The sequence below is a fragment of the Talpa europaea genome (genome assembly GCF_964194135.1).
Source record: "Talpa europaea genome assembly, chromosome: 3".
NCBI classification, from domain to species: Eukaryota; Metazoa; Chordata; class Mammalia; order Eulipotyphla; family Talpidae; genus Talpa; species Talpa europaea.
Window position 1 is genome coordinate 11,851,775 of NC_140069.1, and position 22,886 is coordinate 11,874,660.

At 45.5% G+C, this 22,886-nt stretch overlaps 1 protein-coding gene across 1 annotated transcript in view; it reads left to right on the forward strand.

Annotated features, from left to right (window-relative positions):
• The window catches only part of ANXA13 (annexin A13), a gene marked incomplete at both ends in the record, with an annotated part of 53,465 nt that extends 32,416 nt beyond the window's left edge, over window positions 1–21,049 (forward strand). Inside the window, 9 exons of the mRNA XM_084229754.1 lie at window positions 1,391–1,485; window positions 3,930–4,100; window positions 7,875–7,908; window positions 8,013–8,092; window positions 9,730–9,798; window positions 10,185–10,286; window positions 14,559–14,634; window positions 17,619–17,731; window positions 20,930–21,049. Of these exons, the coding sequence (XP_084085880.1) occupies window positions 1,391–1,485; window positions 3,930–4,100; window positions 7,875–7,908; window positions 8,013–8,092; window positions 9,730–9,798; window positions 10,185–10,286; window positions 14,559–14,634; window positions 17,619–17,731; window positions 20,930–21,049 (860 nt within the window). The remainder of the gene's footprint in view (window positions 1–1,390; window positions 1,486–3,929; window positions 4,101–7,874; window positions 7,909–8,012; window positions 8,093–9,729; window positions 9,799–10,184; window positions 10,287–14,558; window positions 14,635–17,618; window positions 17,732–20,929) is intronic.
• Between the last annotated feature and the right edge of the window lie 1,837 nt (window positions 21,050–22,886).

Here is a 22,886-nt window from a genome sequence, read left to right on the forward strand (position 1 = left end):
ACCTTCAGCCGGAGACCAGCTGCTGTTCAGCTATCAGAACTTTTTCTACCTAGAAACTCCTTAACTCAAATAGCTTCATATTAAAAACTTTCCCAAGAAACTTCAAGAGAAAACAAAATAGAAGGACCTACTACAATTGTTGTGCTGAATTGCTTGTCAGGCATGCACCACAAACCATTTTCCATTGTCAAGTGGGCCAAACTGCCCAACAACTAATTTCTAAACAGACAATTTTTCATCCTATTTACTTACAATATGCTGATACATATAATTTATTGCCTAATATACTTTTTGATAAATTTTTCTCTCTCTATGACCAAGAACAAAAAGCAAAGGGATGCCAGATCTTCAGCCCCATGGTGTGAGGCCTTTTCTCTTAGCTGCTTGTCAGTATCCTATCTGGCTGGAGCAACAAGGCCTCCTGCAGCAAGATATGAACGTAATTTTAATAATATATTTTATTAACCCAATATAGTAATTAATATAAAAATTATTGAGATATTTTACACTTTTTAAAAAACTGTCTTTGAAATCTGTTTGCATTTTATACCAATAGCACATTTCAACTCAGACTGGCCCTGTTTCGAGGGCTTACTGACCACATCTGCTCCAGTGTCAGACAACACAGCCTGAGAGTGAGTCCAGATCCATCCAGCTCTGCCAGCTGATGCCCAAAGCTGTTTCTCAAACCACACCAGCTGCTTCTGACACCTGGGGGTGGGGGCTGCTAGGGAGGGGTTGCCCTCTAGGAACTACTCCCTGTGTTACTCCTTGTAATGGTACTTATGAAAAAACCAGATCTGATGGACAAACGCAGCCCATGATAGTTTTTGGCGCTTTTCAAATTGCCTAGAATTTGCATGTATTATTTTAAGCATCAAAGGAAATAATTTATTAGAAAATGTGTAATTCAAAGATGTAAGAGAAGAGTTTCCAGGGGCAACTACCCTTCATGCTCCTGATAAGGACTTCACTTTGCTCAATGTGACTTTATTTCCTTCTCCTGCTCTTTTTGGTTTGTTTTTTCTACTCTGTTTTTTGTTTTGTTTTGTTTTTTTGTTTGTTTGTTTTTACTCTCCTTCAATCACCTGTGCCCATAACCTATCTGCCTCCCTCTTCCATCCTGTCCACCTTTTCCCTGCTTCTCCAGGTAACATTATCTTCTTTTTGCTGAATTCTACATTTATTCCTTCTATTATTTCTGTGGTTTATTTTTTTTTTCATTTATATCCTCAGATGAGTGCAACCATCTGATATCTATGTTCCACTTTTTCACTCATTTTACTCAACATAATCACCTTGAGGCTCATCCATTTTGTCCCAAATGTCACTTTTTCATTCCACAGCTGTATAGTACTCTGCTGACTCTTTTCTTTCTTCTGCTCTTTAGGAACAGATGAAGCAGCCATCATTGAAATCCTATCAAGCAGGACATCAGATGAGAGGCAACAAATAAAGCAGAAGTACAAGGCAGCATATGGCAAGGTGATTCCAAAGGTCTTGGACAGTGGGATGTCTCTGCTTCTTCTCCATTCCCAAGACAGAGAGGAATGACTTTTGAGCTTCATTGTGTTAGCTCGAGAGAAAAAAAAAGTGAAACATCTATTTAAAACTTTAATTGACTTCAGAAAAATGGAAATTGCTTGGTTAATTTAATTAGCCTATAAAGTCTATATTCTTTAACTCATTATTTTTAAAATTGAATTCAATTTTCTATTAATCCCTTAGTTCATTTTTTGCATTCATTTGAATCCATTCCACTAATAAACTTATAGATAGGCCAGTGATTTGCAAATCCATTTTCAGAGGTAGGTCTTTCTGGAACAATTCTTCATTTGTTCAGTTGTCTTCAAGGATGATATATTCTTTATAAGTGACTTTTATATAAAACTAAAACAAAATTTCATTTAACATATTTTCCTTTCTCTACATTTTTTTCTTTCATTCTTTTTGGTTTTGATAATGCAGTTATATGTAGAAATCTTTAAGTTTGCATTAGGCTTTCTATTTTTTCTTTATTGATATATAACAAACACAACTGAACCTTTCCTCAGTGTCATAAATATTATTGTTACACAAATGGAATATCAAATCATTATGCTGTAGTCTAGTCCATATTTATAAAACCTTCACCATTCCAATCCCTCTATGTATAAATAGAAATAGAGATGGATTTACTCACTTATTTGACATTACCCAGGCAACACTTCTTTAAGCCTTGGTCTCCTCACAAATAAGTTGAAAATGATAGCCCCCTTCTCAGATTATGGAAAGACTCAAGCAGGAAACTGCCAGCACATCCCACTAAAGAGAAGGGATAAGGATGATGTTTCCACTTTCCAGAGAAGAAAAGCTCATTTGGTTAAATGACTTAAGCAAAATCACACACTGAATAAGAAAGAACCAGCACCCAAATCCCAGTCTTCTGAGTCCAGGGCAGCCTCTGCTCGTGGGAAACCCACTGCTCCGGAGAACCTCCTTATTTGTTTATACACTAACTGGCCCAGGTGCCTGTGTACTTAGAGTTTGCCTGCTTATTCCTCGTGATCACGTTTGTCAGTGTCACTCATTGCAGACACTGATGAAATAAGTGAGTATTCTGTTCAGACGTATTTCATTGAATGGTTCATCTTTGTCAGGGCCTGCCCTTCGCAGCTTCTGGAGTCCTGTGCCCACTTCCACCCCACTGATACAGAAAGACCCAGGCTTCTTAAACCTCAATGCAAAATAGGAGCAAGGGGGTTTGCAGTACTCCAGCACCAAAATTCACAATACCTGCCTTGGCCAATCATGTGCTTTCTTTCCCGTTCTCAGCCGTGTTTCACAGAGCTGACACCGCCAAGGAAGTCTAATCACAAAGCATGAAGCTTGAAGGTGTTAGAGATCATCATACCTAAAGCCCATGTCAACTGAGCCCTAGAGAGAATGAACCACCCCAAGGGCCACAATTAGTTAGAAGGAAAACTTGAGTTAGAACTGAAAGATCCCTGATGCAGCTCCTGTGTCCGAACAACATAAACACGCAGGATTTGTTTTCATGCTTGTGGCTTACAAGAGGAGGCAGCTGGGTTCTCTTCTCTGCAGTCCTATGTCATGCCCATCTGACCTGAAAAAGTATTTCCACTTTGGGGGCTGGATCCACACCAGAGGCCAGCCTTTGTGAGGCATTATGTTAGATGGAGCAGCTGCCAAGGCATGGGTTGCTGGGATCACCACCACCTTGTAAGACTGCAGACCTCAGGGCTTAGGACAAAAATCTGGGATTTTTCCCCCAGACCCACAGCTCAGAGAAATAGTTGGTTTGCCTTCTTTCAGCATAAAATAATAATAATAATATTATTATATAACATAAGCATATTATATCATACATATGATATATAAAATTGTATTCATTAGAATCCTTTGTTGAAATTTAAAACATGCCAGGCACCATGCTCAGTCTTTGTATGAATTGTCTCACTTAATATTCCCAACAACCCTAAGAGATAATTGTTATCATTCTTCCATTTTCTAGAGAGGGAAATTAATGTCAGTGAAACTAAGCCAGACCCACTTGTGCTGGGGTTGGGTTTCCTGAAACACTGACTAGTCTAGGAGCCTCCATGCTGGGCTATCCTGGCATCCAAGTCCCGCCTGGAAGCCCGTCATTGAGTCAGGTTAGACTGAATGACCATTCTTGAACCTTTCTTTGTGAAACCATGTAGTCCAGGAGGATGGGTAGGAGCAGGAAGCTCACTTATAACAAGACAGTGCTTCCTAAAAGCATCTATGAAGACAGATGCTTGCCAGCAACAGGGCGCTGTGAGAATTTCCTGTCATCCTCCCCCATGCATCCCCTATCAACTCTCAGGCCATGAGCTAGGGGAGCAGACACCTGCTTCTCTCCTCTCGGGCCAACCCTCATCAGGGCTCTCGCTGTCTCCATACAGGATCTAGAGGAGGTGCTCAAGAGTGAGCTGAGTGGAAACTTCGAGAAGACAGCCTTGGCCCTTCTGGAGAGACCCAGCGAATATGACGCACGGCGGCTGCAGAAGGCCATGAAGGGTATCGGCACGGATGAGGCGGTGCTCATCGAGGTCCTATGCACGAGAACCAACAAGGTTGGTCCCAGTGGAGCGCTCAGACCCAGGAGCACATCCACACCCCGCTGGGGACAGTAGCAGCAGTCCAAAGAGAAGCTACTCCCACCCCGGTGTCAGCCAGCGTCTGGACAGAATCATGTCTATTTGGTGCAGGCAGGAGAGACACCTCTTCCAGTCTTCCAGCAATCAGTCTTGGTGTTGCTGTCCCTGGCTTGAAAACTAGAACTTTTCAGCATAATTGGGTCATCCAGTCTTTGTTTATCTAAACAGATGTACAGTTGTGTGTGTGGGAGACTAGATTCTGCTTTACCCCTGCCAGTCTGACTGTGCAGATCTGCTGGTTTGAACGCTGCAGTAAGCAGCCAAGCAGCCGATGTCTCCCAAGCACACTTATGTAACTACCTCCTCTGGGCTGCCTTCGAGTGTAAAGTGCAAGCGAGTCTGCAGGCACACCTCCCTTTATTGTGCTTTGCTTTATTGCATTCTGCAGACAACAGACTCTTTGCAAAATGAAGGCATGGGGCACCCCCGCATCCAGCAAGTCTATCAGCCACGTGTTCCCACAGTCCAGATGAAGGTAGCATTGTTTAGCAATGAGGTGCTCTTAATAAAGTGCACCTTTGGGTTTTCTCAATATAACGCCATTGCACACTGACTCGACGGCAGTTTAGTAGAAACACAACTCATACATGCACTGGAAACCCAAACATTCGTGTGGCTCCATTTATTTCCATAATTGTTTTACTGTGGTCTGGAGCCAAAGCCACACTGTCTCTGAGGTGTGCCTATGGAACGAGGCCAGGAGGTGCCAGAAAACCCCAACATTCCTGAGACCTCTGGGTAGGAGCAGGGTTTGGAGCCCACAGCAAGGACAAGTGACAGCAGCGTTCAGACACTAAAATGCATCCTGGGCTTTGAGTGCTGACTCCTAGCACTGGTCCTTCCTGCTTGGCCTGTGCCTGCCGCTGTGCTTCCTCAAGCACCCCCCTGTTCCCCGTCACAGCTGAAAACCCCTTCCTGAGCATCCATGAACTTCTTTTCTCTCCACAAGATAATAAAACTCTCCACTCAAGGTCTTTGCAGATTAAGATTGTGCCTTAGTAAAGGTCTAGCAGGGAGGAGACATCTGTCAAGTTCAACAGGCACACAATTCTCCTGACCTGAATTCCCACCCTCTCCAGACACAGCAGCGTCCCAGCCATGGGGATTCCAGCTGCCTTGGCAAGAAGGTTAACTTGATCATGATTTTTCTAGTCTTTTTTGACCATATGCTATTCTCCCCCAGCCTAGTTTCTTTCCAGCCCTAGTCTCAAACAACAAGTGAGACCTATTTTTGCCCCCAATTACATCGATCTATCTTACAAACAAGTGGTGGGAGGATGAGCTGGAGAGAAAGGAACTCTTCACACTATGGTCAGGAATGTAAGTTGGTGCAGACATTATAAAGAGCAGTAAAAAAATGTAAAAACACTAATCTGAAAAGGTTTATTGCAGCATTATTTACAATAGCCAAGAGCTGGAAACAACCTAAGTGCCCATTGATTGAGGAACAGATAAAGAAGGTAAGGAACAGATATACACACTAGAAATATGACTCAACTATTTTCTTTAAAAAGGATGAAAACCTGCCATTTGTAACAACATGAGACCTCGAGGAAATTATGCTTAATGAAATAAGTCAGACGGAGAAAGACAAGCACATATGAATTCACTCACATGTAGTATATAGAGAAAATAAACAAACAGATGGACTAAACAAAAATAAACTTGTAGACTCTAAGATTAATTAGTGGTCACTAGAGCGGAAGGAGGTGGGTAAATCAGGACAAAGGGACAATGGCTGCGGAAGGCAAGAACTGGGCTTCTACAGAGAACTTAGTGCCGCGTGTCCACATGCTGATTCTCGATGACGAACACCTGAGGCTTATATAATGTCACGATGCAATGCTACTTCAGTAATAAAAGAAAATGGATTTGACAGTAAAGAGAAAGCCAGAGCAAAGCAAGCCCAGGGTTCACGGAGATCCTGGTACTTGGCTAGACCAGGGCCAGGGGCCAAGCTGCTCAAACCCAGGATATCAGCTCTCCCTAACCTTCTACCTCCCTGCCAACTACCAAAGCACAGAGGCCAGCTCCTCACCTGTGTGAGTTCTCCACCTCACAGCCACTGACTCCAACAGCAGGCAGGTGAAGCGGTGGGAGATGCCTGCTTTTAAACCAGCTGATTCAGGTGTAAATTGAGGAGCTCCTGAGTGGGCACTCAGCAGATACCACTGAAATATCAGGCAATTCTCCCCTGAACATACTCTAGAGAGACATTTGCACTCCTGCAAACAGCAAATTGTTTACTGTATGAAGCCTTATTTGAAATAGAAAAAAAAAACAAAAACTGGAAGCCAACCTAAAAGTCTATCACTAGCAGACAGGGCAATAAACCGTGGCTTATTGTAGAATGAAACCTTTTGGATCCATTGAGAAAAAATTAGGTGACTGTATAAATAAGCCTTGCTGGATCTCCAGGACCCAGTAATTGAAAAAATAAGTCAAAGAATGATATGTACCATAGTTGACTTTTTATTTTTATTATTTTTTTAAGATTTACTTATTTATTTATACAAGAACCAGGGTACAAACCACATGTGCAGAGGGTGAGAGGATTCACCAGAGACAGAGCGGGGAACAGAACAGGCAGACTGACTGAAATACACTGCTGAGGGGAGCTGCGGGCGCGACAGGAGAGGTCTGCCTCGCCATGTGGGACCCTCGCTAGGCAGCGCTGCAGAGGCTGAGGACAGCTTCACAGTGCGGCGCTCAACTGCCCGCGCCACCAGGGGAGGCCCCATAGTCGACTTCTTAAACACAAAAGAAAATAATTCTGTACACTTTCAGTAGCATGCTTATGTGTACACAAATGCAAAGACGTATCTCAGGAAGGCATGCTCTGAACTTCTCATACTGGCTACCTGGCTGGGCTGGGAGTGGGGAGATGGGGTAAGGATGTTGGCTTAGCTGTAATCTTTTTGATCCCAATCAGTGGGCTCCCTCCATGCATAGAAGCAGGATTAAGATGACACCAGCGTTTTGAGAAAAGGAAAAAAATTCCCCCCCACACCCATAATTTGTTGCTAAGGAAATAAGAGATAAACTCAAATCTGTCTCCTGGTTAAGAAAGGGAATGAGATTACACAGGTTTTGGAGGACCAGGATTGAGAACACAGTCCTGTTTATTGGCTAAAAAGCACACTGGGCAAAGAAATGTGGGCCTGGTTGAGGTTTGTTGGTTAGTTTGTACATGAAGAGGCTTTTCTTCACGTAAGTGGGGGGGTTTGAATTTCTGTTGGTGGGCTCCGTACCTCTGGGGAGACCCCCCACCTCTCCCCCCACCTCCAGCCATGCATTTGTGTCTCCCTCATCCAACTGGTCTTGGAACTCAGGTCAAGGTTAGCTGATAAACCTCCAAGCTCTGCTGTGTCTGCAAAAGCAATTGTCAGAGAAAAGTTTTCTTTTGTGTCTTAAGGTCTGAAGGCAATTTAACCATTTAACTTCGGTTACATTTTCATTTTTAACTCGGAAGAGTGTGCATGTGTTATTTGTGTGGTTTGAGATGTGTGCACAGCAAGGGGCTCCACAGCCTTAGGGAACAGCCGAAGGACTAACCTGCAGGGTAGCTTTCTGCAGAGGTCAGGGGCTCACCCTGTGTCCAGAGACAGGCTGCTGCCTCTTCCCTCCATGCATCTCTTATTAATTAACCCTGAACTGGAGTTACTGATTTTTTTTTATTACCTTTCCTAGGAAATCATCGCCATTAAAGAGGCCTACCAAAGGCGTAAGTGACCTTTTGTTCTGACTTTGGGTAAAGAATGTTCCTTTCAGAATACCTCAGGGAACTAAATTGTCTGCTTTCTCCTCTCCCTTTTTCTTCCTTAAAAGTATTTGACAAGAGCCTTGAATCAGATGTCAAAGATGATACAAGCGGGAGCCTGGAAAAAATTCTGGTGTTCCTGCTACAGGTAAGAGGTTAAAGTTCTCTCCATGATCTTAGGAAATACCCTCAGCAACATGATGCCAATCGTGCAAAAGGCAACGCAGATAAACCTTCATTTTTTTATCATTAAGAATCTTATGAGGAATTGGCAACACGTGCTTCATTAGTCCAGCTATGAGGAAATTATTAAATCAGCATTTTTCCCATAATAGCAACCTGCTTAGTCATTTGCAATTACAATGGGATAATGGATTATCTCATTAAGCACCACCCCCCTTTGCTTAGCGAGGAAGCTTGAGCCCAGGGAGGGTGAGTAACCTGCCCAGATTTACCCAGCCAGTAAGATACATACAGCCCAGGAGCGTGGAGCGAGAGAACCTGATCGTCTTAACCCAGAAGGAAACTTTTCACAATTCACTCCCTTCCAGGATTCCCTCTGAGTTTAGGTCTGTAAGAGCCACTGCAGGGAGCTGGCCAGGACATGGCACTTTCAGCACCGCCCCTGCTAGGACATGCCCCTGGGCCTCCAGCCTGAACACATCTATGCTCTCACTGACATGCCCCTCCTTCTGAGCTTTGAGCGTTTCCTCCATTTTGTTTCTCTCAGTGAGGAAGGACTATCAGCAGAGGACACACAGAGTAGTAACAAGTATAGCAAGAAGGACATATAGTTTTCTCTTGCTGTCATAACAAATTGTCAGAAACTTAGTAGCTCAAAGCAACAAAGATCTATGATCCCACAGTTTCTAAAAGTCAAGAGTCTGGGTACAGGTTAGCTGAATCTTTTGCTAGGCTCTCACCAGGCTGAAATCAAGGGGCTGACAGGGGCTAAGATTTCATCTGAGGCCTGGGGTGCTCTTCGGGCTTGCTGGTTATTGGCAGATTTCAGTTTCTTGTGGCTGTAGGGACTGATGTCCTGTTTCTTGTTCTCTGTCAAGTGGAGACCAGTATCAGCTCTTAGTTCCCTGATACGTGCTCCACAGCACAAAGCAGGAGCCAGACCAGCAAGAGTTTATTTCTCTCTGACTTCTTCCATCTCTGCGCTTTCAAAAGCTCACCTGACTGGATCAGACCAACCCTGGATAATATCCCTTTTCATGTATTCAGCTGATTCTGCACCTTAATTACCTTTGTCGTATGAACAGAACATAATCACAGGATGACATCTCATCAAATTTACAGGGAAGGGGTATCCATGAGTGTTGGTTACTGGGGGTCAGCTTAGAATTCTGCCTAAAACAATGAATAGGCAACCAGGAACTTCCTTCACCAACTATCAGGGTTGTCAGCACTGGGACTCTCAGAAGGGAAATTTAATCTTTTGGAAGTAAAGTGATTCACTTTCCGAAGGACTCGCCATTGGGGACAGCATAAGTTTGCTTTCAACCTGCTTAGAGGTTCCTGAGGTTTGTGTGTCACCCTGGCTTCTACAGGGAAGGAAAAAAAAAAAGGGAAAAGCAAGTGTCATCTTAGAAGTTTCTCGGTTTTGCCAAAAGATGGCAGCAAAGAGCAGCGTTGCCAATGCTCTGCAGCCTGGATCTCACTGCTGGCCACCCCTCTGGAGCACATCACCCCCCCACCCCCACCCCATTTTCCAAGACTTTTTCGTTTTCTGTGGTCAAGCAGGACCTCAAGCTAATAACAATGTGTCAAATGTTCTAGGCTAATCGTGATGAAAGCGATGTCGTGGACAAAGATCTAGCTGGCCAGGATGCCAAAGATCTGTATGACGTAAGTGTGCAGAGACGCGCCAGTCTCCGAACATTTTCTTTTTCATCTATTAGCCTTATTTTTGACAAATGTTTCTTTATATCATGTGAATGGGAGTTACTTGGAAAACGAGTATGATCTCTAGAATGTGCAGTATATGCAATCTTCATGAATCTAAAAGAATTGTTTCTATTCTTATACTCTGGGGTTAATCATTTCAGATCCATTTTGAAACAAGGAAAGATATAAATAAATATGTAAAGTATACTTGTGGTTTAAGAGCTTAAAGTATTTAGTCAATCAATTTGGCTTCTATCCAGGGCACATTTTCTAATTTCCCGTAAGTGAGGCCTGGGCATGGCACTCATGTTCAGTCCTTTTCAAAATGTTTGCTTTTGACCCTCAAGGCAGGGGAAGGCCGCTGGGGCACTGATGAGCTTGCCTTCACTGAAGTCCTGGCCAAGAGGAGCTACAAGCAGTTACAAGCCACCTTCCAAGCCTATAAGACTGTAAGTAACCAAGTACTAGAGCAACCAAGTTCACACGGAAACAATTGAGTCTTAAGTTATTTCCAAAAGAAGCCAAGATCTGGCAGGTGGAACTAAGAGGATCTTTTACAATAGTGGTTCTCAGTCAGGGGTGATTTTGCCCCCCAGGAATATTTGATAATGTCTGGTAACATTAGGGGTTGTCTTTCGGGGTATGTTTGGAGGGCACAGTGCTATTGGCATCTTGTGGGTCAGAGGCAGGGATGCTGCTGTCTAAAGGCACAAGGCAGCCTGCCACCAGCAAGAGCTCCCCAGTCCCAAGCAGTGCCAAGTTTGGGGAGACCTGCTTTGTAACGTAGGCTGGGAAAACAGAAGTGGCCAGTCTAGGGGCTAAGTCCTATGGCCAGAGGGGCCCAGTGTCAAATTCTGGTTCTACCCCTGTTAAGTGACCTGACGTTGCCATCCTCATCTGCAAAACAGGGGCCCTGACTGTCATCATCACACACTCCTGGGGTTATTTTACAAGTTAAATACAGCTAGTGTAGGAGGCTCAGGGAAGTATCTGGCATGTGGTAAACATACAAATGTTCACTATTATTAGCCCAGGTTACAGGTGGACTAAAGGGTCCACCACTTCCAAGTTAGAGGTGAAATGCCTCAGAGATACAGTTCTGGAAAAATGCATTTTGATTACCTTTAAGTAATTGTTGTTTTTCAATCTATTGACAATTTTAGGCCAACATGGTGAGTTCACTATTTTCAGGCACTTCCCTGAAAGTCCTTCCCTGAAAAGTCCTTCCCTGAAAGTCAGGCTTTAATTGCAAGAAACCTTTTGTGGAATATCAGATTTTTTCCCCTTATTTTATATTTGCAGAGGGTTTTTAACTGCTCAAAGCAATTCTGTGCTCTGTATCTCATTTCAACTTCACAATAATACCGTAACTATAATGTGGGCTGAACAGCCATTGTTACCCACTGTTGGACGAGGAAAGTCTGTTACGAGTAAGGAACCATCTGTAACTTATCAGGACCACACAGCAAGTCAGTAGCAGAGAGTGGATGAGAACTCCAACATTCCCCAGCCTGAGCTCCTACCTTGGCTAGAGCTGGCCACTCCTCACTCAAAATATTGTTTTCTATGTGTTTCCAGCAGATGAAAAGACAATAAAACGTTGGAATTTTATCATTACTGTACATAAGCCTTTAGGGTCCTGTGCTTTCAAATCGTGCCCAGATTCATGATCAAAGGCAGCTTCCCCCACACTCCCCTGGCCTCTGTGCCTCGAGCTGTGTCGACCCTGAGTTGAAGGACTTTTTCCATGACCTAGACCCTCTTCCCACGTGGCCAGGGCCATGCATGGAGTTTCTGGGTTTGGCTCTCATTGGTGGTCACTATAGAAACGTGTGTGTGTGTGTGTGTGTGTGTGTGTTTACTACCAACAACTTGGAAGGATACTCTCCAGACCAATAGTTTTCAAAATTAATCCTCCAATAGCAGCATCAGTATCACTTGAGAACATGTTAAAAAATGAGTCCCCACCCTAAACTGACTACATCTCTGGGGCTGCAGACCTAAAGTCTGGGTTGTGGCACATGGAATTCTGCCAAAAACTTCCAGATGACAATGATGCATGTTAAAGTTTAAGAGTCCTACCCTAGGCTACCAGCTGTCTGACCTTAGGCTGGCTACTGAGTTCTGTGCCTCTGTTTCCCCAGCTGTAAAATAGGAATAATTGTTACACCTACTTCTTAGAGGTAGTAAGGTTTCCATGAATTAACAGAATAAAGCACTTAGAACCTGGCATGCAATAGATGCTCAATAAACGCTAGCAATTGTTAGGTGTCTCCCTGTGTGAACCAAGAAAGTCAACACTCAGAGCTAAAGCAAAAATGGACAATAAGATATTCTATAGATTTTAGTATTCTTTACAGGAAACCCAAACTCTAAAATGCTACCTGTTCATCTACTCCAATGGCCTTGTTGGAACATCATTCATCTGAACCTCTAGCATTGATCTGTAGAGCTTATCCTCACTTTGGACCCAGCTTCCATGAGGTTTCTCTTGGTCTATGACTAAAGCACTAAGTAACTAGCTTGAGGTCACTGGGGTGTATTGTGTGGCATGGATTTCCTGGCACAGAGTTGAATTTTAATTTTTGTTACAAAATCTCCAGTTTTTGCCCTTTATTTGTCTTCTAAGCCTGCGTCTTAATGACTGACACTCTCAGAAATGCAAGTCCAAGCAACAGCCCTTCCCCAGCCTTGCTGCAAGATGATTCTAGTCCCAGGGAAGGGGAACAGGGAGGTTTAGGTAGTTAAAACATCCAAATGAGTTCCCCAAACAGGGCTCAATATAAATCATACACACACCCCCAGCCCCTCACACCCCTCACTATTTCTGTGCCATCCCCCCACCACCCTTTTAAGCCCACTCGAGTCTTCAACTCTTTACTACCATAGCCCAAGCCAAGTGCATAAAGTGGGCATGCTGTCAGGTGGGGGGAATTGATTTTAAAAGAAAGAAATTTCTGCCCTGTTCCTCTAACAGTCTCCCTAGAGGCAACACTACCAGGGCCTTGCAGCTTGTCTGGAATCTCCCTTCACAATGTGCTTTTGTACTGAGATCAGAAAACCTGGTTTGCACAGAGCTCCCTAAGAATGCAGCATCCCCATATTTGAAGTGAAAAGCCGGCCATTCCCAAAGGAGAGGCAGTAGCCTGGCCAGTCTGTTGTTTTCCATTTGTGTTCCAGGGCGCCCCTGGAGGTGCCTAGAACTACCAGGAGGGGGAGGGAGAAGGGGCAGTGCCATCTCGAATTGTGTGAATAGTGCCCCAGAGAGGCGAACGCAAGAGACCCCAGAGGGTGGAAACTGTTCCTGCCCAAGGCTAGGGTGAGGGGCCCACCTCCCACCTCCCCAACAACTGCTTTTCTCTGTTACGGATTCTGAGCTTCTACAGAAAATCGACAAACCCTGGTGTGGCTCAGCACAAAGAATAGAAACAGAAAGTGATTGTGAGGAATTTTTCTAAGTGAATGCAGACCTGTGTGAGCACAACATCCTCCTGACATGCAATCTCGGTCTATAGAAAAAGAACCCTGTTCAGGCAAACAGGAGATATCAGTCCCCTCCAAAACACCAGCGCCCACAAACTCATTAAAAACTGGGGGCACCTAGGGGTGGGCAGGACTGACAGCCCCCAACCCAACCCCCTTCAAAGTGAGGTCCATTCCCCATACCAGGCCACTGGATGTACAAACCATGACAGAGATCTCGCAAGGGGCTTCACTAAATCTGCCCCCCCAACCCCCGAAATACACATCCTTGTGCATCCATCCCAAAGAATGTTTTTAAAATAAACTGCATTAACGTCGGTGGTGTGTCTACAAATACCCCCACCCCCAGATTCTTTATAGACTCACAATGGTGTGATAGCCTGAAAAGATCATTTCTAAGAGAGAAGTTTCGGTATTTCTAATACATGACTGCATTTCCCAAATCCAACACAGAGCTCTTCTTTCTTGTTATTTGCCTGCCCTGAGGCTGGCCAGGGCAGTACTTGTGTTAAACATAGTCACAATTTACTCTCAACTTCAGCTTCTGTAAATATTTGGAAAGAAACCTAATGTGTAATGCTGTGCAGAGCTGCCGGGGAATATAGCATTATGTGGAATCACCCCAGATAAAAGTGGCATTTGGACATGGTGGCCCCCCAATCCCAGTCCAGGAAGCCTCACTCCACCTGGGAATTTAGGCCAAGTCCTTACCGTGAACTTCACAGCTTCTACTTATTTCTCCCCAAATTTTGGCAACTAAGTCTTCAGTCCCAGGACAAGGTGGGGGAGGGAGGTGTGGGTGAGGTGATTATAACCACAGCCTCCTAGACAATTGGAGATGGAAGGAATTTAAATACACACACACATACAGTAGAAACTAAAGTGCTATATAAACACGAAGAATTATTGTTATAGTTACACCAAGAATTATTCTCATCCTTTGTTCTTCCACTCCCTGATTTTACAGATGGGGAAACTGAGGCTGAGGGAAATGTCCTAGCCCATACCAGGTGGAATCCATTAGAATCTTTCTAGACTAACTTCCCAGAGCCCACACTTGAATGGGGGAGGCAACCCCGCCTCCTTCAGCCCTGCAAGTTCCAAGACAAGTATAGGGATTTCCTCCAAGTCACACCAAACAAAGCTGAAATAGTTTAGGGCTTTTGCTGAGGCATGACCCCAAGTACACCCAGGCCAAAAGCAAGACCTGGGATGATGGCTGCATTTTGTCTCTCCAGCTCACGGGCAAAGACATTGAAAAGGTCATTGAAGATGAAACCTCGGGAGATCTGCAGAAAACCTATCTGACTCTCGGTAAGGCAGACTAAGGGGACCCCTCTCTTAGGTGGGCTGGGGCTGCTTGGTGCCAGACTCAGAGAGGGAGGTGTGTGTGCAGGAAGGTTTTAGGGACTAGAGCAACACATCCTGGCAGGAGGGGGCAAGGGAGAGGGTGAACGTGACATAGTTGCAACAAGGCTATGTCCATCTCCCAGGGAGCCCTGAAGCCCAGATGTCCAGGGCAGAGGTAAGAGGCCAGGTCATGGCACCCCACATCCAGCAGCCAGCGGAGCATCTGCAGTCTTGGGCAAGGCAACTCCCTTCTTGGAGGGCCATTCCTGTGGGGCTCAGCTGTGAGCAACTAGCAGACACTTGGTCCTGAAGGGGGCTTTGGGGGAATGTATCCATGACAGTTCCACTAGGATCATCCGTCCCCATGAGCATCTGTCAACAGCCTGGACCATAGTCCAGGATCAGAGGGCAGACATGGGGTTCGCACGTCGCACACTAAGGGTCCCTGGTTTCAGATCTATAAGTTATTGCACACGCCTGGTGGCTTAGAGTTTCCTTATCCTTGGTTCCCTTCAACGTTTGGACTGAATGAAGTCTCTTAAGAAGGAGGAGACAGACCAGCTCTGGACTGCGCCAAGCAAGCATCAGGACCTTCCTGCCAGGTGTTGCCCAGAGGCAGGAAATAGCAGGAGATGGGCATGGGCTGTGTCTGGCAGGTTCCCTTTTCCTTTCCGCCAAGCCTGGAATGAAGGCATTGTCCATTGTCCACACTCCTGTGCGGAGCAGGCCAGGGCACCGTCCCAAATGGCAGAAGAAATGGAGAGACGGATCCCCTGAAGAAGAGAAAGAACTGAAAAGCAGTCCTGGAAGTTCAAGAATGTGCTCTGGCTGCCAGACTGTTTTGTTTTGTTTGTATGTTTTTTTTCTCTTGTTTGGACCAGTGACAGCAATTGATGTTTTTTCGATCTATCCTCATTTTGCATTCAAGTTAGCAGGATTTCTCTGGTGACACACTGAGGTCGAACCACCCTTAGTGTCTCTCCTGACCTGTGCTGGACGCACAAGGACAACTGTCCTCAGGGCTTAAAGGGAGAGACTCTTCAATATAAGACGAGATCTACTTACGGGTCAGCCTCAGGGGCCCTCAGTGCTCTCTGTCTGCGGTGCAGAGAATCTAGAAAATTAATATTAACCTTTATTAATGGTAATAATGGCAATAAAACATGATTTGAGTATTAATGGTAATAAAACCACTCAACTATCTGGCACTAGCTCAGCACCTGACTCGGCGGGCGGGGCCAGGTATGCGGACAGGAAGTCAGTAAGTGCAGGGCCTGCTCCGAAGCTTCGAGTCCTTGGCAGGTGACACAAATCAGCAGATTGGGCCACAGGGATGACCGAGACAGAAACAGCCAGAGCAGGGGAGTTCAGAGGGAGGAAAAGCCCAATCCCAGGAGACGGAGACCATGAAATGCAGGAGTTGGGTGCACCCCAGAGGGAGTGGGATAAATGGCCGTGAGAAGAAACCACGCAGAGCGGAAAACACTGTCATGACTACGTCCAGGACAGTCCAGCCAGCTGCCCCTCACTCACAGGAAGCCAGCTTGCAGAGAACGTGGACAAGGGGCTGTGGGGCCCACGGATTCCCCCTCTGCTAGCTCCTGGAGCAGCACTTCTCAAAGTGGGCTCCGCGGACCCCCAGGAGCGAGAGACAGAGCGCAGGGGCTGCTGCCTGTCCTCCCCAGAGCGGGGTTCTTACCCTACGCGCTCCCAGCGTCCCCGGCCCACTGGTCAGGGTCCCGCGGCTGCTGAGCAGAGACGCAGCACATCACACACAGACTGTGCACAGTAGAAAAGTCAACTATTTGCTCCTCAAAACCTCAGGCAAAATGAATGTCAGGGAAGAAGCCCCTCCGTGGGTGCGCCACAGCCGCCTCAGCGTCTGTTAGAACCGCCCAGGAAAGGACCTTCCTGAGGCCTTGCAATGCCACTCACAGCACGTCTGGGGGTTACAGTGAGTCTCCACAGGCCGCCCCTTCGATGAACAGGTCCCCCTCCCACTGCCACCCATCCAGCAGCTTTTGAGATATTCTTGGACTAAAGAGGTCTGGGTCTGGACATTTCTTCGCCACTGAAACTCTGGTGGTGACAGGTACCCTGCAAAGGAAGGGGACAGACCCCCTCCCCAATCTAGACTCTGCTCCCCTAATCCTGTTCCTCTCCCCTCTTCCTGAGCATCAGTGTCCCAGAGAAATGTCAACAACCTAAAGAGTTGTTGTTTTATTCCCCAAAGAGTTAGTCACAATGACCCCTAGGAGCCTGGAGGGGGAAGGGTGACTTACCCCCAGTGGTAGAGATACACCCCATTGCTTGGTTGGTAAGCCAAAGTCACGCTTCATTATTTGGTGGTTTAGACTAAAGCTAGGAGCAGCTAGCAGCTAATGGGAAGGGGATCTGGAGGCAGGAGCATGTCAGCAAGCCCACCACCCAGCCAACCATGAAGACCCGGGGGAAGCCGGGAAAGAGGCAGAGATGAAACTCTCCTCCAAAGCCAGCAAGGCTAGACCAAGGGAAGGAGGCGGTCTAGCAGGGAAAGCAGGCCCCGTGTGACTGAGCCAACCCCCGCGATGACAAAACTTTGTCACAGCCAGGTCTCCAGCCCATCTGCTTCGGGCCCAAGCCCAGTGGGGCGTCCCAGATTCGCTGGGCTGTTCCTGCAGGTGAGAATGTGAATTTGCTGGGAAGCCTGCACAGGGCAAGGCCGCAGCCTTCCTGCACCTACCAGGGGGCCTTCAGGGAATAGAAAAGGTTGAGGAGCCCAGATGCCTGCCTCAGAGGGGTCTTCCAGATCCCATTAGGTAACAAGAGGAAGTCCTCAAGCTGCCTGCCAGCTGAGTTGGCTCCCAGAGCAGGCAGGTCACACTCTGGCCTGTGCGTCCCTTTGGTGGTCTCCGTGCCACTGGGCACAGTGTGACTACCTCCCGTCTCTCTTCCCTCCTCCCTCCCAGTGAGGTGTGCCCAGGACCGCGAGGGCTATTTTGCTGACCGTCTGTACAAGTCCATGAAAGGTGTGGGGACCGATGAGGAGACACTAATCCACATCATTGTGACCCGCATGGAGGTAAGACGCCCTCGACTCCATGGGGGGCTGCCTCTTCTCCTTCTGCCCCCACTGATGTCATCAACACAGAGCTTCCGTCCAGGGCCTGTTTACGGAAAGCACAGCGGGGACAGCCTTGGCCTTTCAGACTCTGTGGAAGACGTTGTGTGTGCTGTGCTTCAATCTGTTTCTTTTTATAAAAATACAGTCGTGAGCGTGAGCGTTGCTTCTATTTTTGTCACTGGCGGCTCCGGAGAGCTCAGAGGGGGCCCCGTGGAGCCACTCTGCACGGCACAGCCATGCTCCGGCTCCATATGCAGGAGCACAAAACAGAGACCGTGAAAGGTTAGCAACAGATGAGGTCACCCAGCACCAGAGATGGTGCGCAGACGATTTCCTGCTTCCGGGGCGAAGCATTTAACCGGCCCTCTCAGGTGCACGCTTGTGCGCAAGAAACACATCAGTGTAAGACAATGTTTCTTAACCTTTTTAAATGATCCATCACCTCCGTGAGAATTCTTTTCAGATTCCACTTTTTTTCTAGTCCACTTGCAAGAACTTTCATAGAGTAGATAGTATATATACCACAGTATATATTCTATATAATTATATATATATAAGTATAATTATATATTCTATATAATTATATATATAAGTATATATAAGTATATATAAGAATAAGTATATATTCTATATAATATATATAATATAATATATATTATATATATAATATATATAATTATATATAATATAATATAATATATATAATATAATATATATAATATAATATATATAATATAATATATTATATATTATATATAATTACAGTGTATACTCTATACTCCATGATAGTTCATATAACATATTACATTATACAATATCTATGATATAATATATAAACAGTATATCTGCTTATGGTCTGTATTTGTACAGATACTTTCACATGCCAAGATTAAATTCTTTCCACCCTCTAAGAGCCAATTTTTGCCCTCTCGGGAACCGTACCACCCCCTCTTTGAGAAGGCAGGAGTCTAAGAAAGGGACAGGGAGATGAGTAGCCAAAATCTTGGGCGCCGCTGTCAAGATTCGCAGCAAATACTTCTGAATATAGGCCCATAGATAGAAGGAATTACAAAAGAACGGAGAAATGGCATTTCATCGGCAGCAGGAAAAGCAGGAGCAGTCTTTGGGGACTGAAGTGGAACCGAGCACTTGAAAACCACAGACCTCGCCCCTCAAAAAATTGTTTAATGAAGGGGGAAAGATACCAACCCAAATGCTGGACCACAACCTTTTGACAAATAACACTTAACATCTGACTCTGTTTTTAAATATAACTTAGCAACGAGACCATTCTTTCATTTTTATTTTTATTCCTGGAATTTCTCCTCCCTCGCTCCCTCCTTTTTCTCCTCCTCCATGATTCACATTTTGCTTTCTCTTTTAATGTCCAGTTCTCTCCCTCTTTCTCTTCCTAGTGTCCCTGTTCCTGTCCGACAGTTCTCTCCACCCTCTTCTCCATTGCTACAAATCACTCTTTCCTTAAGTCTCCAGGTCTCTGCCTTCTTTGTCACGTAGCAACTCAACTTCCAGCCCAAGTCTTGGGCAGATCTGGAGGGACCCAAAGGAGCAAGTTGGTAACACAACAGGGCAACAATTCTAAAATGCCCCCAGAGGCTTCGATTCTAAAATGCCCCCAGAGGCTTTGATTCTAAAATGCCCCCAGAGGCTTCCGTGTTCATGCCAACATATGCCATGGAGTGCTCATTCCCAGATGCTCCAGCCCATCTAAGCATTGCCCACCTTTCCCGGGACATCTCCACTCGAGGTCCACTTTCTCAGGATGCTCCAGGCCTAGTCAGATTAGTTGATTGGCCCCCTTAACCCCCAAAGTCACGTGGTTATGGATCAGCGCCCTGGTGTACTCCACCCCATCCCTGCATTGACTTCCCCACCATCCTCCTGTCCCCCCACCCCCCACAGCCAAGCAGCCTACAATCCAGGGGGCCAGGACACACACCCCCTGCGCCTGCCCTCGGGTCTCTCCTGCTCAGCATCCACTTGGAAAACTTCCTCCCTCTCCCACCTTCTCTTGCTCTTATCTTTCTCCTACTCAGCTCTCTAACTGGATGAAGATAAAAAGAACCAGAAACTTGGGTGATAGTTTGTGGGTCTAGAATGCAAAATAGAGTGTAAGTCAAAAAACAAGAAATAAAACGACGACAATACCAAAAATACCTTCCTGGTTAAAGAGAACTCTGTGCTTCCTTTATGATACTCATTACGTTCTGCCTGGAGATTTATCTCTTCTGGCACAAAGGCCTGTTATCTGTTTATCATCTGAGTCCTCACCCCACATGCCACTCCTAGGTTTTTCAAGTTTTCAACAAGTTATTTTCAAACCAAATCTTCAGAACAATAATGATGTGAATTTTGTTGGCTGGCCCTCATGTCTTTGCTGTCTGGAGTACAAAAGGAGAAAAAGGCTTCATTTCATATCTCTGGTTAAAGAGACAAGTTTTTGTTTTTGTTTTTTAAGATTTATTTATTTATTTATACAAGCACTGGGCACAGCCAGAAGCGCGGGAGGGTGAGAGAATTCACCAGAGCCAGAGCAGGGAGCAGAAGAGGCAGGCTGATGAAGTACACTGCTGAGGGGAGCAGCGGCAGCAGGAGAGGTCTGCGTGCCATGTGGGACCCTTGCCGGCGGCCGGGAATCGAACCCGTGCTGCAGAGTCTGCAGGCCGCTTTGCAGGCCAGCACTCAACTGCTGCGCCACCAGGGGAGGCGCAAAGAGACAGTTTTCTTAATCCAATACCTATGTCAGCCAGCCATGGTCTATAGGCCATCCTGGGCCCACCACCTGTTTTTGTACCCCCTACTCCCTAGGAATGACTTATTTTAAAACAATTTAAACACTCAAAAGAAAATATTTTCTAACACATAAAAATCATATGAAATTCGAGTGTTAGTGTCCATAAATAAACGTATCCTGGAATGTCTATATACACACCTACACAGACAACACCGCAGTCTTTGGGGAGCAGAATGCTGCTTTCTTTTTCTCTTGCATACAATAGAAATAGCCCCTACCTCTAAGGGTTGTTGGAGGTGTAAATGAGCAAGCGAGAATTATGTGCTTAGAACAGTACCCACTGCGTTTATGGTAAATATGCTGTAAACATCCTTGTCCCATTGCTGTGGTCATCTCTCCTACAGGTGGACCTTCAGAGGATAAAAGAAAAGTTCCAAGAGAAGTATCAGAAGTCTCTCGCTGACACGGTTCGCTCGGACACGTCTGGGGACTTCCAGAAACTACTGGTGGCCCTCTTGCGCTGAATGAGGCCAGAGCCGTGGAACACAGAGCTCCTTCCAAACCAGATTGGCAAAGGCAACTCCAGCACAAAAATCCCCAAGAGTCCTAGTTCATTTTCTTGGCAGCCTGAATAATGCAGCAAGGCTAAGCTCTTTAAGTTAAGAGCATCAGCCTCTAGATGCTTGGGCACCAGCTTAGCAAGTGTCTGGGCAGCTTAAACTTTCCTTAATGTGGTAACGGGTTGCTTTCTAAGCACACGTGAAATCAGCAGCTGATGAAGAAACTATGCGTTTATAAGACATTTAGAAGAATATGTTTTGCGCACGATTGTGTATGTTCTGGGTAAAGAGTGAATGGTTAAGGAACAGGGAAGACAAAATTAACCAATTAATGAATTTTCCTTCAGTGTGTTCAATTTCAAAGCCTCATTAATTAAAGTTGTGGATTATGGCTCCCTCAGCTGCTTTTCCAAAGACTGGTTTGATTCGTCTTGGCTCTTGTCCTGGAAATAGATAACTGATCACATTCAGACATATACTGGAAATGCAAACAGTTACATTTACTAGTAATCACCAAGGGTCGTAATGGAAGTGGACAGATGGAAACAATGGATTTGCCTGTGTAAAATGTCACTAAAGGTAAAATTCATGAATCTGCTACCTGGTGTAATGGTTATTCTTGCATTTGACCCACTGGAGTCTTCTTCAAATACAATTAGGCTGAGCACAGTGCCAATAGGATCAAGGTCAAGAGAATTGGTTCCAATAGGTTCTCTGTTCCAGGATGTTTGTTTTATCACCATGTGCACCTGGAGGTAGCAGGGTCTGTGAATAGGATAGAACAACTTGGTCCAATAAATATAGTCATCATTCATTGGGTGATTATTTGCTCCTGGCATTACAAAGTAACATATATTCATATTTAATCCTCCCAAGGCCTTATGAATTAATACCATTCCCTGTTATCAGTGGAAGATGCTGAGAGTAAGAGTTCTTTTCCAGGTCAGTAATGTCGACAGGTGCTTCCAATAGGCAACAGGAGGCAGGCTGTGCATTAAGTAGGGCATGCGTGCACTATCTGTGAGTTGGAAGGACAGATCTGTCCTGGGGGAACTGGGGAACACTTCACAGAGAGACATTCTGGTGTGTTTCACAGAATGCATGGAAGTTCTTCAGAGAAACAAAGAAAGCAAGGGTTAAGATGCAACATATGAAGCTATCTGCAGGCACTGTAGCACGAGTTCAATTCCCAGCCAGCCAGGGAGCAACCCACCCACATAGCACAGCAGACCTCTCCTGGCATGCCCGCTGCTCCCCTCAGCAGTGTACCTCAGTCCATCTGCCTGTTCTGTTCCCCACTCTGTCTCTGGTGAATCCTCTCACCCCCCACACCTCTGGCCTGTGCCCCCAGCTCTTGTATGCATAAATAAATAAATCTTAAAAAAAAAAAAGAAGGGCACAGCAGGGGTTTGGAAGCACGGATGTACTCCATTGTCCTGGGAATAGATATGGTGAAAGGAAGGAGAGGGTTTGGAAGGTGATAAGGCTGCTGAAGTTTGAATCACCTTAGCAGTGGCCTTGCCTGTCAAGCATGGACCTGCTCCTTTGGGCAATGGTGGCCTCAGGAGATAGTTGAGTAACTGAGAACTAGGATGGGATCTTTATGTGCCTAATAAACATAGAGCAAATGGCCCAAACCCTCTGCATAAGAACACATATCATTCTGTGTCTTCTTACTGGGGTGTCATTGCTTCTAACCCACCCAGAGTTAGGGAATATTAACCTCATGTACGCATGCATGTAGATCGTGGATATAGGCAGATGTAAAAGTAGTTATAAATTATGTAGACATGGATATAGA